The following is a 13,616-nucleotide window of genomic DNA, read 5'->3' as shown; positions in this document are numbered from 1 at the left end:
ATAAATTGGGTATTTCACTATATTAATATTTGTATGGGGATGGTATGAATAAATGCCAAGAAAACGTTGGAGGTGCTAATTGTTCATACTGCCATCAAAGCACTTCTATTGTTTTGCTCTGTTTCAAGGTCTAGATAGGAAATACTTGAGAGGTTGACGTCTACAGGCCAGCGGGAACAGTCAATAAATATTTTAAAAATAAGAGAGAAGTGGCGGGGGCGCCTGGGTGGCGCAGTCGGTTGAGCGTCCGACTTCAGCCAGGTCACGATCTCGCGGTCCGTGAGTTCGAGCCCCGCGTCAGGCTCTGGGCTGATGGCTCGGAGCCTGGAGCCTGTTTCCGATTCTGTGTCTCCCTCTCTCTCTGCCCCTCCCCCGTTCATGCTCTGTCTCTCTCTCTGTCCCAAAAATAAATAAAAAACGTTGAAAAAAAAAAATTTAAAAAAAATAAAAATAAAAAAAAAATAAGAGAGAAGTGGAGACATTAAATCTCCCTGAAGTTAGACACCTCGAAATTGAAAATCTAGGCTTTCACACAATACCTGTACTTTTGAGGAATTTTCAGCCGATTCAATGAGTTCTCCCATGAAGTGTGCTGATGCACTGAGCTTTCTGGCAGTAGGAATTATGCCAGAGATGAAAACTGGTAGCCAAAGGTTCAGGTACATTTAGCAGACATTTTTGTAGCCCTTTCGTTGTTTTTAAGAATTGAATTAGCTGCCAACTTTAAAATGTTAGAGATTTTATGTAAAAGCCTGGATTTCCATCTTATTTTGAAAAATTAAGACCTGGCATCATTGGGCCAGATCTCTCTTGATATGCTTTCTAGTTCATTGGCATCATCACCCTCTAGCTTATGATGCATCTGGGCCCTGGAGACAAGAATTTGCTTCTCTGGAGAATGACAACGTAAGAAGAGGTTTATGTTTAATGGCAGAGAAAATAGAAACAATGTGAAGCTTGATCTTTTTGATTGGTTGTTTGCAAAAAAAAAAGGGGGGGGGGGTGACCAGAAGTTGAGGAAATTTTAAAACTAGGATTATTTATTTATTTTAAATCTATTTATTGAGAGAGAGAGCATGCGAGCAAGTTGGGGAGGGCAGAGAGACAGGAGCAGACTCCGCACTGCCAGCACAGAGCCCAACGCAGGGCTCAAACCCACAAACCGCAAGATCATGACCTGAGCCAAAATCAAGAGTGTGATGGTCAACTGACTGAGCTGCCCAGGCACCCCAGGGTTCTTCTTCTTTTTTTTTTTTTTTAAGTTTATTTTTGAGAGATCAGGGAGGGGTAGAGAGCGGGAGAGAGAGAATCTTATCATCTACCATCAGCACAGAGCCGGACTCTGGGGTGGATCCCATGAACTGTGAGATCATGACCTGAGCCTAAACGAGAGTAGGTGGCTAAACAGACTGAGCCACCCAGGCACCCCTAAAAATAGGATTATTGCTTGATTTAGCTTAAGTGAAAGTAATAAATAGGTACTGTAAATGTCAGTAATTTGACCTTTGTGGCCAGACATATTCACAAGTAGATAGAAGAGCTCTCTGCACAGGGACGTGGACAACACACATTTCTCAATATGTTACTTGTTTAGAGAGTGGTCATTGCATAGGTATATGTCATGTATTTTAAGGGTATGTACTACTACAAGTAGTACTTTACTACTAAGTAAAACATGGATTCAAATTTGATGAATTTACAATCTAATGGGAAAGACAAATGAACACAAATCAAGAAAACAATCCTGCCTGGAAGAACTGGGAAGGTATACAAAGAAAATGGGCAAGGGCATTCGTAGGACTTTAAGGATGAATTTTATCAGTTCAGGTACTCCAGAGAAATAGAGTATGAACATGTGTTTTTGTAAGGCATCAGCTCAGGCAATTGCGCGGGTTGCTAAGTCTACGACCTGCAAAGCAGGCTGCCAGGGTGGGAACTCAGGCAGGATGTCCACGTTACAGTTTTGAGGCAAAATGCCTTCTTGGGGATGTTTTTAACTTTTAGGGCCTTTGGCTGATTAGCCAAGGCCCATCCGGCCGTGCGAGAATGGGAAGGGAGGTCTCTGCTCAAGTCAACCGATCCCAGAAGTGAACCCCATGTACCAGGTCGCTTGGCGACAGCAGCCGCGCCGTGGGAGCGTGAAGCCACCACAGGAGAGGCGCAGGGCGCAGTCAACGCCGCCGGCGTCCCACGCGATTCTTCCGAGGGCGCCATGCAGCGCAGTCGGGTTGTGCGCGGTGCTCCTGTCCGCGTAAACGCGTCCCGCGGAGGGGCAGAGCATGGCCGGGCAGCAAGCCGTCTCGGTGCTGGGGCCACGGGAAGGGCACAAGCCTACCCTCCCGCACAGACTGGGTACGTGGGGAGGCAGGTGGCGAGCGGCCAGGCGGCTCCGAGAGCCGGAGGCGGGCGGGGGTGTCGTGACCACACCGGCCCGGGAGCGCAAGCCTTAGAGACGCCCCGACCTCCCGGTACCTATGCAAACCCGGAAGTAGCCTCTCGGGATCCAGTTCGGCGGACCACTCGACGGCATCTAGCTGCGCGTCGGCGTGGGCTCGCGGTGTGGCGGGGCGCGGAGAGGGGATCGGACAGAGGGCTGGGGCTGGAGGCGTGGGGCGACCCTCTGCTTGGCCTGCCCAGCCGGCCCCGGGGGCGGGCGCTCACGCCGCTCACGCCCTGGCGAGCGTGGCATTACTTGTAGCCCCGGGGGCTGTGAGCGCCGCAAAGACCTGCCTCCGCAGCCTGGTGCAAGGTGTCCCTAAATTGTTCGGGTCGGCTTATCACCGCTATCGTGTTATCAGGCTTATCCAAGTTCTCCGCTGCCCGGGTCATTTTGTTGCGTTCACAATACGTTCTGATCCCCTCCCCCCACCCCCAGAGTCCAGAAGAGCCTTCACCCTGACTCCGACTGTGCCCCGAGTCCAGTGAGTTTTGTCTGGAGCCTTCACAGCCCAGCCCTTTTAGTTGTCTAAAATTTGGTGTGACCCTGACTCCTGTCGTCCACGCTCCCTGAGAGCAGGAGGGTTTGCACGTAGTGAACCGGGAAGACAACATTTTGGGGAGCTGTCGACACTGTCTGGGAAGGTGCGTCCTGTCCGCACTCTTGCATTTCCGGCGCTTCTGCTGAGGAGGCCTCTGGGCCCCGCGAAGACCTAACGGGCTCCAGGAACCGCCGTCAGTGGCCGAAGCCAGACGTGCATACTGCACACCGAAGAGAAGAGCGGATCCTGGATCCTGGAGCTGCTGGGGATGGACCGGCTTCCCTGCCCCCCCCCCCCCGGGGAGCTGGAGGCATTAAAGGGGAAGGCACGCGGGGGTAAGGGAGGGAGCTGCATGCTGGAGGAACAGGTGGACATGACCCTGGACAGACTCGCGCCGTTTTCCAATCCGGTCAGGCTTTATCCTCTGGGAAGGTCTGGTCCTTCACTCCTCAAGGCAAATGGTCCGCAAATCTCAAGGGAAGTTGGTTACTTCTGCTACGGACCAAAGGACTTAGGTCAGCAAGCAAGGAGTGCGTAGGCTTGAAGCAAGGTCACCCTTGGATGGGTTGGAGTGGGTTGGACCGATGTTACCGCCCTCCCAAGGCTGTATCAGCTGATTAGAGCATCTATTCACATACACAGTGAGGTCAACTTTTTGTTGTTGTCATTTGTTTTTAGTAAATTACCACACAGCAAGGATAACCTGTTTTTACCAGACAAAGGGGCTTTAGGCTCAACAAATTATTTTTCCTCGTCTATACAGGATGTTCCTAGAAAGTAAGCATTCTTATCCCAAACACTGGGTTACATTTATTTTCTAATATTTAAGGCAACTTAAATAGAAGTGTACCTCAATGAAAACGACTTCATTTTGTTGACGGCACGCTGTGCTTTCCTGATCCTGTTGCGTGTATTCCGGGAGACGCCGGAAGCGGGACGCGGCCGCGCGCGCCAGGGGGCGTGGCCTCCAGGAGCCGCGGGCGGGGCGCTTCCGGGAGCCCGGCGGCCGCTTCCGGGAGCCGGGGGCTGGGCCCCGCACGCTGCGGCGGAGCTGGTTGAGCGGCCTGGTGTGTCCCTCGCCTTGGGGTCCAGGGTTCGGGCTCGGACCCCGGCGGGAGCGGCCCTGCGGACCCCCGACGAGCTGAGCCGCGAGGGCGACCCGGAGTGGGGGCCCCTCGATGCGAGCAGGGAGTAGGGCTCCGCGCTCGTCGTTGCCAAGCCAGCACGAACGAAGGTCACTGCTGTTGTGACCGCGGTTCCTCAGCGCTTCTCTCCCTCTGGGTGGGTGCACCTGCGCGCGGACGGACGACCCTGTGCCACCTCACGAGGCTTGGAAGTGTTCCCTGAGGCCGGGGCGCCGGATTCGGAGGCTCCCTCGGCCCGCGCGCCCCTCCTCCAGTGACGCGACACCACCCTACGCGAGGGGTTCCGCTGGTAGTTGTGATTGCTGAGTGCCCCGCGTGGAGTGGACGCTCCAGGATGCCAGGGCTCTGTGCACTGACGCAGTTCGTTCGAATGCCTGCAATGCTTTCTGCACAGGCTCGGCCTCTATTAGTGCATTTTTGTGGATTTACCGAATAAATAAAAATAGTTACTGTGGTCACAGGTCTTGCGTGGTTCTTCGCGGGATCTGCCGTTTACCCCCTATTTAGTTCTGTGCCCTAGAGCGCCCTCAGCAGCCTCCAGGTGACACGCCAGCAGAAGCCAGGCAGGATGGCTGTGGACACAAGAAAGTCTGCCGGCCAGTTCCACCCTGAATGGGGTCAGCAGGGGCCTGCGGTGGTGAAGGTGGAGCTGGAGGAGGACAACCCCAGGAGTCAGGTGCCGGACAACCAGCCCCCTGCCTGGGAGATCTTCAGACAGCGCTTCAGACACTTCTGCTACCAGGAGACGCCTGGACCCAGGGAGGCGCTGCGCCGACTCCGCGAGCTGTGCCGCCAGTGGCTGCGGCCCGAGACGCACAGCAAGGAGCAGATCCTGGAGCTGCTGGTGCTGGAGCAGTTCCTGGCCGTCCTGCCCGCGGAGCTCCAGGCTCGGGTGCGGGAGCACCATCCGGAGAGCGGGGACGAGGTGGTGACGGTGCTGGAGGATCTGGACGGAAAAAGAAATGTACAAGTAGGAAGGCACTGGTCTGATATGGTTGTGGGTGACTGGGAACAAAACCCTCAGTTGTGGAGCTCTGAGGGAGCAAGGGCAGAACCAGCATTCAGCAGGGGACTGAGCGTCTTGCTAAGCCAGCCCTGAGCAGAGGGAGAGGGAGGGAACTGCAGATTCAGGGATGATGAGTAAAGATAAGGAGACATTTTATCTTTCAGACACTGGGAGGAGCATCATGCTCCTGACTTTAGAGGTCTCTCAACTCTCAGCAACAAGGAAGGACGTGAAATCATTCCCAGTTTGCACACATGGAAACTAAGGTCAGAGAGGTTGTGTAACTTGGCCAGGGACACACAGGCAATAGTGAAATGACAGAAACAAGTCTTGATCAGATTTTGCTTTGCTTACTTTTCTAGCTATTTCTCAGTGCTCCAGAAGATAAATAAGGCCCTGTTTTCAATTTTCTTTTTCCTAGTGTCTCGGGGGATATTTCTTGTGGATTCCTCAAGGAGTCCTTCCAAACCAGTTTAGTCTCTTAAATTTTCAGTGTCCTTAGGGCTTAATCACTACTGCTTGTCTCCAGGTTTCAGCCTGTGTTCTGGAACAGGAAATCCTTTTGCAGAGAGTGACCCTTCAGATGCTGGATGAAGAATCTTCATACACATGGGTTCAGCCCCCAGCAATCCAGTTCAAGGGCAAAGGACCTGAGCCCCAACCATCAGAGGAAGGAGGTGAGGCAATACTTTCTCTAGGGAATTTGGACGGAAATGAACCCTGAGTTGAATTTTTTTGTGTGGAGTATGACATGTTCATTCCTTGTGATGAGGGTTGTTAAAGAACATGATGAAGGCAACATTTTAGGTAATAATGATTAAAAGGCAGTAAGTCATATCAGAACAGCCTCAGTGGTATGGTTGGTTTTAAATATCCGTATTTGCAGGGCACCTGGGTGGCTCAGTTGGTTAAGCACCTGACTTCAGGTTAGGTCATAATCTCGTGGTTTGTGAGTTCAAGCCCCACATCAGGCTCTATGCTGATCACTCAGAGCCTGGAGCCTGCTTTGGATTCTGTGTCTCCCTCTCTGCCCCTCCCCTGCTCATGCTCTGTCTCTCTCTTAAAAGTAAATAAACATTAAAAAATATGTATATCTATCTTTGAATTTTCTGCATATGGTCTAGTAGAAATGTTATTTAAAGAATTTTGATGCCTACGTTTTTCAGTTGATACTGATAGGATATTAACCCTGTACAACTATATTAACTGTTTTGAAAGTTACCTTTTATCATTACTAGAGAAGTATATATGCATTGTACAAAGTTAGAAAATACATAGTAGCAAAATAAGAAAATAAAGCACCATGTTCTATCACCCAGAGATTATTACAACTGATGACTTTTTATTCTATATCTGTGTAGCTTTTTATGTGCATGTGTATTTATATGCGGGTATGTGTACACACATGTGCATACACACACATACCTTTTACCAAAGAGAGCTCATACTCTGCTATTTTCTGATCTATTTTGTTCAGCTAATGATCTTTCCTTTCCCCCATCAGTACATCTTCATGTTACCTAACTTCAGTTCAAATTCAGATGGGCTCAGTTTTTTCCGAAAATGTATTTAAAGCTGATTTGTCCAACTCTGGGTAGAATCCGGGTTGTTAATGCCTCTTAATTCTTTGCTACATTAAAACAATTCCACTCCTATTTTTTTCCCCATAACCCAGACTTTTTGATGAGCCCAGGCCAGTTTCCCAGCCTCTGGAGTTTTTTAATTGCTTCCTCATTGTATCATTTACTTTGCTGCCCACGTAGCTTGTATTTGCTATAAATTGGCAGTTGCATCTAACGGCTTGAAGGATTTGAGTTAAACATTTTGGGCTAGAATTAATATTAGGTAATAAGAGACATTAATACCTGGGTGACCCGCTGTTTAAATCACCGGCTTAGCATGATGACAGGAAATAGCTGGTTTTCCCCCTCATAGCTAACTGTGAGGTGTCGCCTTGCCACTTTGCGAATAGCCAACAAATTACAAATGTTTGATAAACCTTGTATGGGTCAACCATTTTATTAAGAGTTACAGGGTGAATTCGTAATTCTTTCATTCGTTCTCTGTTATTAACTGGCATTCTTCATAGTAAAGCTTTCCTTCATCCGATATGTCTGTTTGGTCACTTCCTTCTAGGCAGTCATGATTGATGCTTAGTTTCCCTCTTTTATTGACCAGTTTTCAAATTCAGGAAGTGGTTTATTAGGCACCTTAAATGGTGACATGAGATTTTAGGACTTTTCCTGTGTGGGTATCATTGTGGACATAGGCATTTGTATTGAGTCGGCGTGTTTCAACCCACCACATTTCAATCCACCCTTTCTTCCACACATCTTTGGCTTATGTGGATGTCTTCAGTCTTGCTCCCATCTCTGTTAATTTTGGCTCTGTTAATTTTGAATGCTTGCTTTTACTTTTTGAACAAAATAAATTGTTTCAGGCTCACCTTGTATCTTCCCTGTACCCAGATCTGCTGTCAACCATTCCTGAAGGAGCCTTGGTTTTTTAAATGGAGAATAAGATCTGGGTGTGAGGAGTGTTCTTTATCATGTGGGTAACACTGCTTCTAGGACATTTCATGGGCAGAGCTACACAATATATATTTTTTCCTAACACGCATGAATTTATATTGATGTATTCAATTGTTTTACCATTACAGTGTTCCATTACTTTTCTCTATTGTATTTGGTGTCTGCATTTATCTTTTTTAATTCATTTCTTATGTTCTCCTTTGGCTGGCTGGTTGGCTGGTTGGTTGGTTGGTTGGTTGGTTGGTTTATTCATTCACTCGCTCACTTATTTACTTAAGGTTGTGACAGTATCAGGTGATCCCGAGAATCACAGGAGTGGGAATGGAGACACTAAAGGGAGAAAAGCCAATAAAGTGCATGAGTGAGCAGGCTGTCTTGGTTTATTTAGTTGTCTTTGTTGTTGTTTTTTTCTAACTTTTGATGTGGGTTGATTTATATATTTTCATTCTCCTATTTACTAATATAAATATTTGATGACATGAATATTTCATTGAACACTGCTCTAGATGAATTCCAAATGTTTTGAAATGTAGTGTTCTCATTGTTATTTTCTATAAAATCTGAAATGTGTGTTTATATTTTGCCTTTGAAATAACAGTTGTTTTTTCTTTCAAATGTTTGTTTATTTACTTTTGAGAGAGAGAGTGAGCGAGCAGGGGAAGGGCAGAGAGAGAGGGAGACAGAATCTTTTTTTTTTTTTTTTTGGGGGGGGGTTGCGCCTGGGTGGCTCAGTCGGTTAAGCGTCTGACTTCAGCTCAGGTCACGATCTCGAGGTCTGTGAGGTTGGGCTCTGGGCTGATGGCTCAGAGCCTGGAGCCTGCTTCCGATTCTGTGTCTCCCTCTCTCTCTGTCCCTCCCCCACTCATCCTCTGTCTCTCTCTGTCTCAAAAATAAATAAATGTTAAAAAAAAATTTTTTTTTTAATTTTTTTTAAATGTTTATTTTTGACAGAGAGAGAGACAGAGCATGAACAGGGGAGGGGCACAGAGAGAGGGACACACAGAATCCGAAGCAGGCTCCAGGGTCTGAGCCATCAGCACAGAGCTGGACACTGGGCTCGAACTCACAGGCTGCAAATCATGACCTGAGCCGAAGTCGGCCGCTTAACCGACTGAGCCACCCAGGCACCTCAAGGGGGAGACAGAATCTTAAGTAGGCTGCACAGTGTCCCTGACATGGGACTCCAACTCACGGAACTGTGAGATCATGACCTGAGCCAAAGTCAAGTGTCAGACGCTTAACCTACTGAGCCATCCATGCGTCCTAGTTGTTTGAGTTCAGAATTTTCAGATGAAAGAGCTTGTTTTCTGATTTTGTTTTTAACTTATTGCATTGTGATCAGAGAATGTTTGTGTTAATTCATAATTTTTACAATTTATTGTGGTTTTCTTATGTCCCCATAGGTAGTTTTCATTAATGTCCACTGCACATCTGAAAAGTTGTTCTGCATTCAGGATATAGAACTTGAAATACATATGTATCTATAAGATTATCGATTTCACTTTGTAAATCTTCTGTATCTTAATCTTTTGTCCATTTGGTGTTTTTGAGACATAGAGAGGACAAGTAAAGCCTATTCTTTGTTATGTCTGTTCCTTAAATTTTTTTTAAGATTTTATTTTTATTTATTCAAAAAAAATTTTTTAATGTTTCTTTGTGAGAGAGAGTGCGAGTGGGGGAGGGGCAGAGAGAGAGAGGGAGACACAGAATCAGAAGCAGGCTCCAGGCTCTGAGCTGTCAGTACAGAGTTCGACACGGGGCTCGAACTCATGGACCACAAGATCATGACCTGAGCCAAAGTCAGATGCTTAACTGACTGAACCACCCATGTGCTTCTTTTAAGATTTTATTTTTAAGTAATCTCTACATCCAACATGGGGCTCGAACTCATAACCCTGAGATCAAGTGTTGCATGCTCTACCGGCTAAGCCTGCCAGGTGCCCCTGTCTGTTTCTTTATATCACCTATAGTTTCTGCTTTAGGAAAGTTGCCACTCTGTTATTTTCTGTATAATTATTCATATGTGTTACATCTGCATTGCAAATTGTATTCTTTATTTTAGCATTTTTAAGTGCTCTTCTTTGTCTCATTTCATGCTTTTGGCCTGCATCTCCCCTTTCAAAATCTTGATTCTTTCTTTCTTTTTATTTGCATTTGCTTAATTTATCCTTATTCACGTATTTTGCTGTATATGTGTCTCTTGACTATACACATAGAGTTGAGGGGAGCCTGGGGGGCTCAGTCGGTTAAGTGTCTGACTCTTAATTTCGGCTCAGGCCATGATCTGCTGGTTTGTGAGTTTGATCCCCCCATCAGGTTCTGTACTGACAGTGGGGAGCCTACTTGGGACTCTCTCTCTCTCTGCCTCTCTGTCTTCCCCTCCCTGTGCACGCTCGCTCTCTCAAAACGAATAAAATAAGGGTGCCTGGGTGACTCTGTCCTTTAAGCTTCCAACTCTTGGTTTCGGCTCAGATCATGATACATGATACATGGTTTGTGGGATGGAGCCCCACATCGGGCTCTGCACTGACAGCACAAAGCCTGCTTGGGATTTTCTCTCTCTCTCTCTCTCTCTCTCTCTGCGCCCCCCCCCCCACTGTCTCTGTCTCTCTCAAATAAATAAACTTAAAAAGATAAAAATAAATAGGGGCACTTGGGTGGCTCAGTTGGCTAGGTGTCCAACTTTGACTTAGGTCATGATCTCGTGGTTTGTGGGTTTGAGCCCCATGTTGGCTCTGTGCTGACAGCTCAGAGCCTGGAGCCTGCTTCAAATTTTGTGTCTCCCTCTCTCTCTGCCTCTCCCCAGCTCTCTCTCTCTCTCTCTCTCTCTCTCTCTGTCTCAAAAATAAATAAACTTAAAAAATAAATACACACACACACACACACACACACACACACACACACACACATATATATATATATATATATATATAAAATAGAGTTCAGTTTTGCTCTGTGAGCAAATCTAGTGTTTTTTAATGAGTTAAGCCATTTGCATTTATTGATATGGCTGTTAGGACAATTATGTTTGACTTTAACGTAATTTGCTTATGTTTTTTGTTCTACGTGTCCTCTATACATATATGAATATATGAACAGAAGTACAAACATTCATATGTGCATAGATACATATGTGTGTGTGCACGTGCGTGTATATGCTTTTCAACGTGTGGTTTGTTTACTTTTTTTTTATTTTTATTTTTTGGACTTTATTTTTAAGTAACCTCTACATCCAACATGGGGCTTGACCTCAACCCTGAGATCAAGGGTCTCGTGCTTTTCCAACTGAGCCAGCCAGGCGCCCCTCCGCTCTTTTCTTTTTAGTTGTAGTAGTTCTTATACTGAGGAAGCTTTGTGTTTTTGTGCTAGTTGTGCATAGTTATCAACTGCTGCTTAACAAGGGTACCACAAAGCTAGTGGCTTAAAGCCATACACGTTTTATCTCACAATGTCTGTGGGTCAAGAGTCTGGGTTGGCTCAGCTGGCCCCGTGCTTCTGGGTCTCTTACAAGGTTGTAGTCAAGGTGCTAGGGCTGAGGTCTCATCTGAGTTGTGACTGGGGAAGGATCTATTTCCAGCCTTACATCGATGCCGGCAGGACTCACTTCTCTGTCAGACAGGGACTTCTCTATCTCAGTCCCTTGCCGGCCACTGGCCAAGGCCACTCTTGCCACATGGCTTCTCTGTATGGTGGTGGTGGTGGCTTTCTTCATCAAAGCCAGCAAGCCAGCAAGGAAGGGTGTTAGTGGAGAGTCCATCAGCAAGATGGGACTTACAGTCTTATGTCACTACAGAAGTGACAGCCTGTCACCTTTGCCACACGCTGCTGGTAACTCAGCGATGCTTTGTTCTTTCTCACTTCCACACCTGTACCACGACTAACATAAGAGATGATGCGATATCTTCTGTTAACATCAACCTAAAATCAAGACTAACCTTTCCAGCTGTCTATCTCTTACATTGCTTTTGAGTTATCTTTTCTCCTCAAGTTGTGTGGTCTGTTGTTTCAGATGGTGGAGTGAGGACTGACAACGTGATGTTAGACGTGAAGCAGGAACTCTGTGAAGAAACAGAGCCTTGTGGGAAGGGGTCTGATGGACAGGATGGAACTTCATCTCAGCATGCCAAATACACAGGGGACAGGGAGCCCCGTGGAACTTTGGAAAGGCAGGACGGGGGTGGCCCAGGCAGAAAAGTCTCTGCCTGTGAAGAATGCAGGAAAACCTTCACCTGGACAAGAGGCCTTCACATGCACAGGAGGACCCACAGCGGGGAGACACCATGCTCACACACAGAGCGTGGAGAGGCCTTCATCAGACGGTCAGAGCTTAGTCAGCACCAGGAGCTTCATGGCAAGGAAAAGCCTTATCACTGTCAAGAGTGTGGCAAAGGTTTCAATCAGAAAGCAGGCCTCCTCCAACATCTCAAAAGCCACACTGGAGAAAAGCCATATCGATGTAGTAAATGTGGCCGGTGTTTTAGTCGGAGATCAGTTCTTACAAAGCATCAAAGTGTCCACACTGGAGAGAAACCTTTTGAATGTACAGACTGTGGAAAAGCCTTCTGCCATAGTTCAGACCTAACTGAACATCAGCGATTCCACAAGGAGAAGCCTTATGAATGTAACGAGTGTGGGAAAACCTTCCGGCAACGTTCACATCTGATTGAGCACCAGCGAATCCACAGTGAAGAAAAACCCTATGAATGCAAGGTGTGTGGAAAAGCCTTCACTCAGTATGCAGGACTTAACCAACACCAGAGAATCCATACTGGAGAGAAACCTTTTGAATGTCCTGTGTGTGGACGCGCCTTTAGCCGGACCTCAGAACTCATAATACATCACAGAATCCACTCGGGGGAGAAGCCCTATGAGTGTGCTGAGTGTGGCAAAACGTTTAGCGTGAGCTCAACCCTGGTCATACATCAAAGAAGCCACACCGGGGAGAAGCCCTATAAATGTGGTGAGTGTGGCGAAGCCTTCAGCCAACGCTCGGGCCTTAATAAGCACAGGTTGGGGGGGAAGCACGGGAACCCCCCTGAGCCAGGAACACACAAGTGTGCTGAGTGTGGGAAGACCTTCACTCGGTCGACCGGCCTGCGGAACCATACGAGAATCCACACTGGGGATAAAACCTACCAGTGCCCTGAGTGTGGGAAGGCCTTCACCAGGGGCGAGCATCTTATCGAACACCAGGCGATTCACAACAAGGTAAAGCCCTATCAGTGTAAAGAGTGTGGCAAAGCCTTCAGTCAGAAGACGGGTCTTAGTCACCATGTCCGAATCCACACGGGAGAGAAGCCTTTTCAGTGCCCGGAATGTGGGCGCGCCTTCAGTTGGAAGTCAGATCTCAAGAAACATAAGAGAGTCCACTCGGAGGAGAAGCCCTATGCGTGTGAGGAGTGTGGGAAGGCCTACAGGCAGAGAGCCACGCTGCTCCAGCACCTGAGGGGCCACGGGGAGCTGAGCCCGGCCGGCCGAGTGAGTGCGGGCAATCCCCCTGGGGGCCCCGACCCAGTACCAGAGAATCCGCTGCACCCCGACACCCCGCCCAGGCGTGAGGTGAAAACTGCGGGGCGAATCCACGACTCCTTTTCTTAACTGACATAAAATGTTTCTTGAACTTCATTATTTAAAGAAAACCAGAGATGCCACATTGGAAAGTTTTTATAGGAGCGCTGCGGTGGCTCAGTCCGTTAAGCATCCGACTTTGGCTCAGGTGGTGATCTCACCATTCAAGAGTTTGAACCCCATGTCGGGCTCTGTGCTGACAGCTCAGAGCCTGGAGCCTGCTTCAGATTCTGTGTCTCCTTCTCTGTCTGCCCCTTGCCTGCTCATGCTCTGTCTCTGTCTCTGTCTCTGTCTCTCTCTCAAAAATAAACATTAAAAAACAAACAAAAAAAGTTAAAATAATAATAATAAATAAATGTACTTAAAAAATAAGTTTTTATAAAGGTCA

The 13,616-nt window shown here is 47.5% G+C and overlaps 1 protein-coding gene across 2 annotated transcripts; it reads left to right on the top strand.

Moving 5' to 3' along the window:
* Positions 1-3,996: 3,996 nt before the first annotated feature.
* On the top strand, positions 3,997-13,401 carry LOC102963140 (zinc finger protein 883-like). 2 transcript variants are annotated; one of them, XM_007092701.2, is made up of 3 exons: positions 3,997-5,093; positions 5,659-5,806; positions 11,670-13,401. In XM_007092701.2, exons 1-3 carry the CDS (start codon positions 4,692-4,694, stop codon positions 13,256-13,258), a joined length of 2,139 nt encoding a protein of 712 aa, XP_007092763.2. In that variant the 5' UTR covers positions 3,997-4,691; the 3' UTR covers positions 13,259-13,401. The 2 variants fall into 2 exon arrangements, with proteins under 2 accessions (XP_007092763.2, XP_042841186.1); XM_042985252.1 differs by lacking the exon at positions 3,997-5,093 and adding an exon at positions 5,285-5,395.
* Positions 13,402-13,616: the final 215 nt, after the last annotated feature.

Source organism: Panthera tigris, chromosome B2 (genome assembly GCF_018350195.1).
Source record: "Panthera tigris isolate Pti1 chromosome B2, P.tigris_Pti1_mat1.1, whole genome shotgun sequence".
NCBI classification, from domain to species: domain Eukaryota; kingdom Metazoa; phylum Chordata; class Mammalia; order Carnivora; family Felidae; genus Panthera; species Panthera tigris.
Note: the sequence above shows the minus strand (reverse complement) of the source record. Positions and strands in the feature narration are given on the sequence as shown.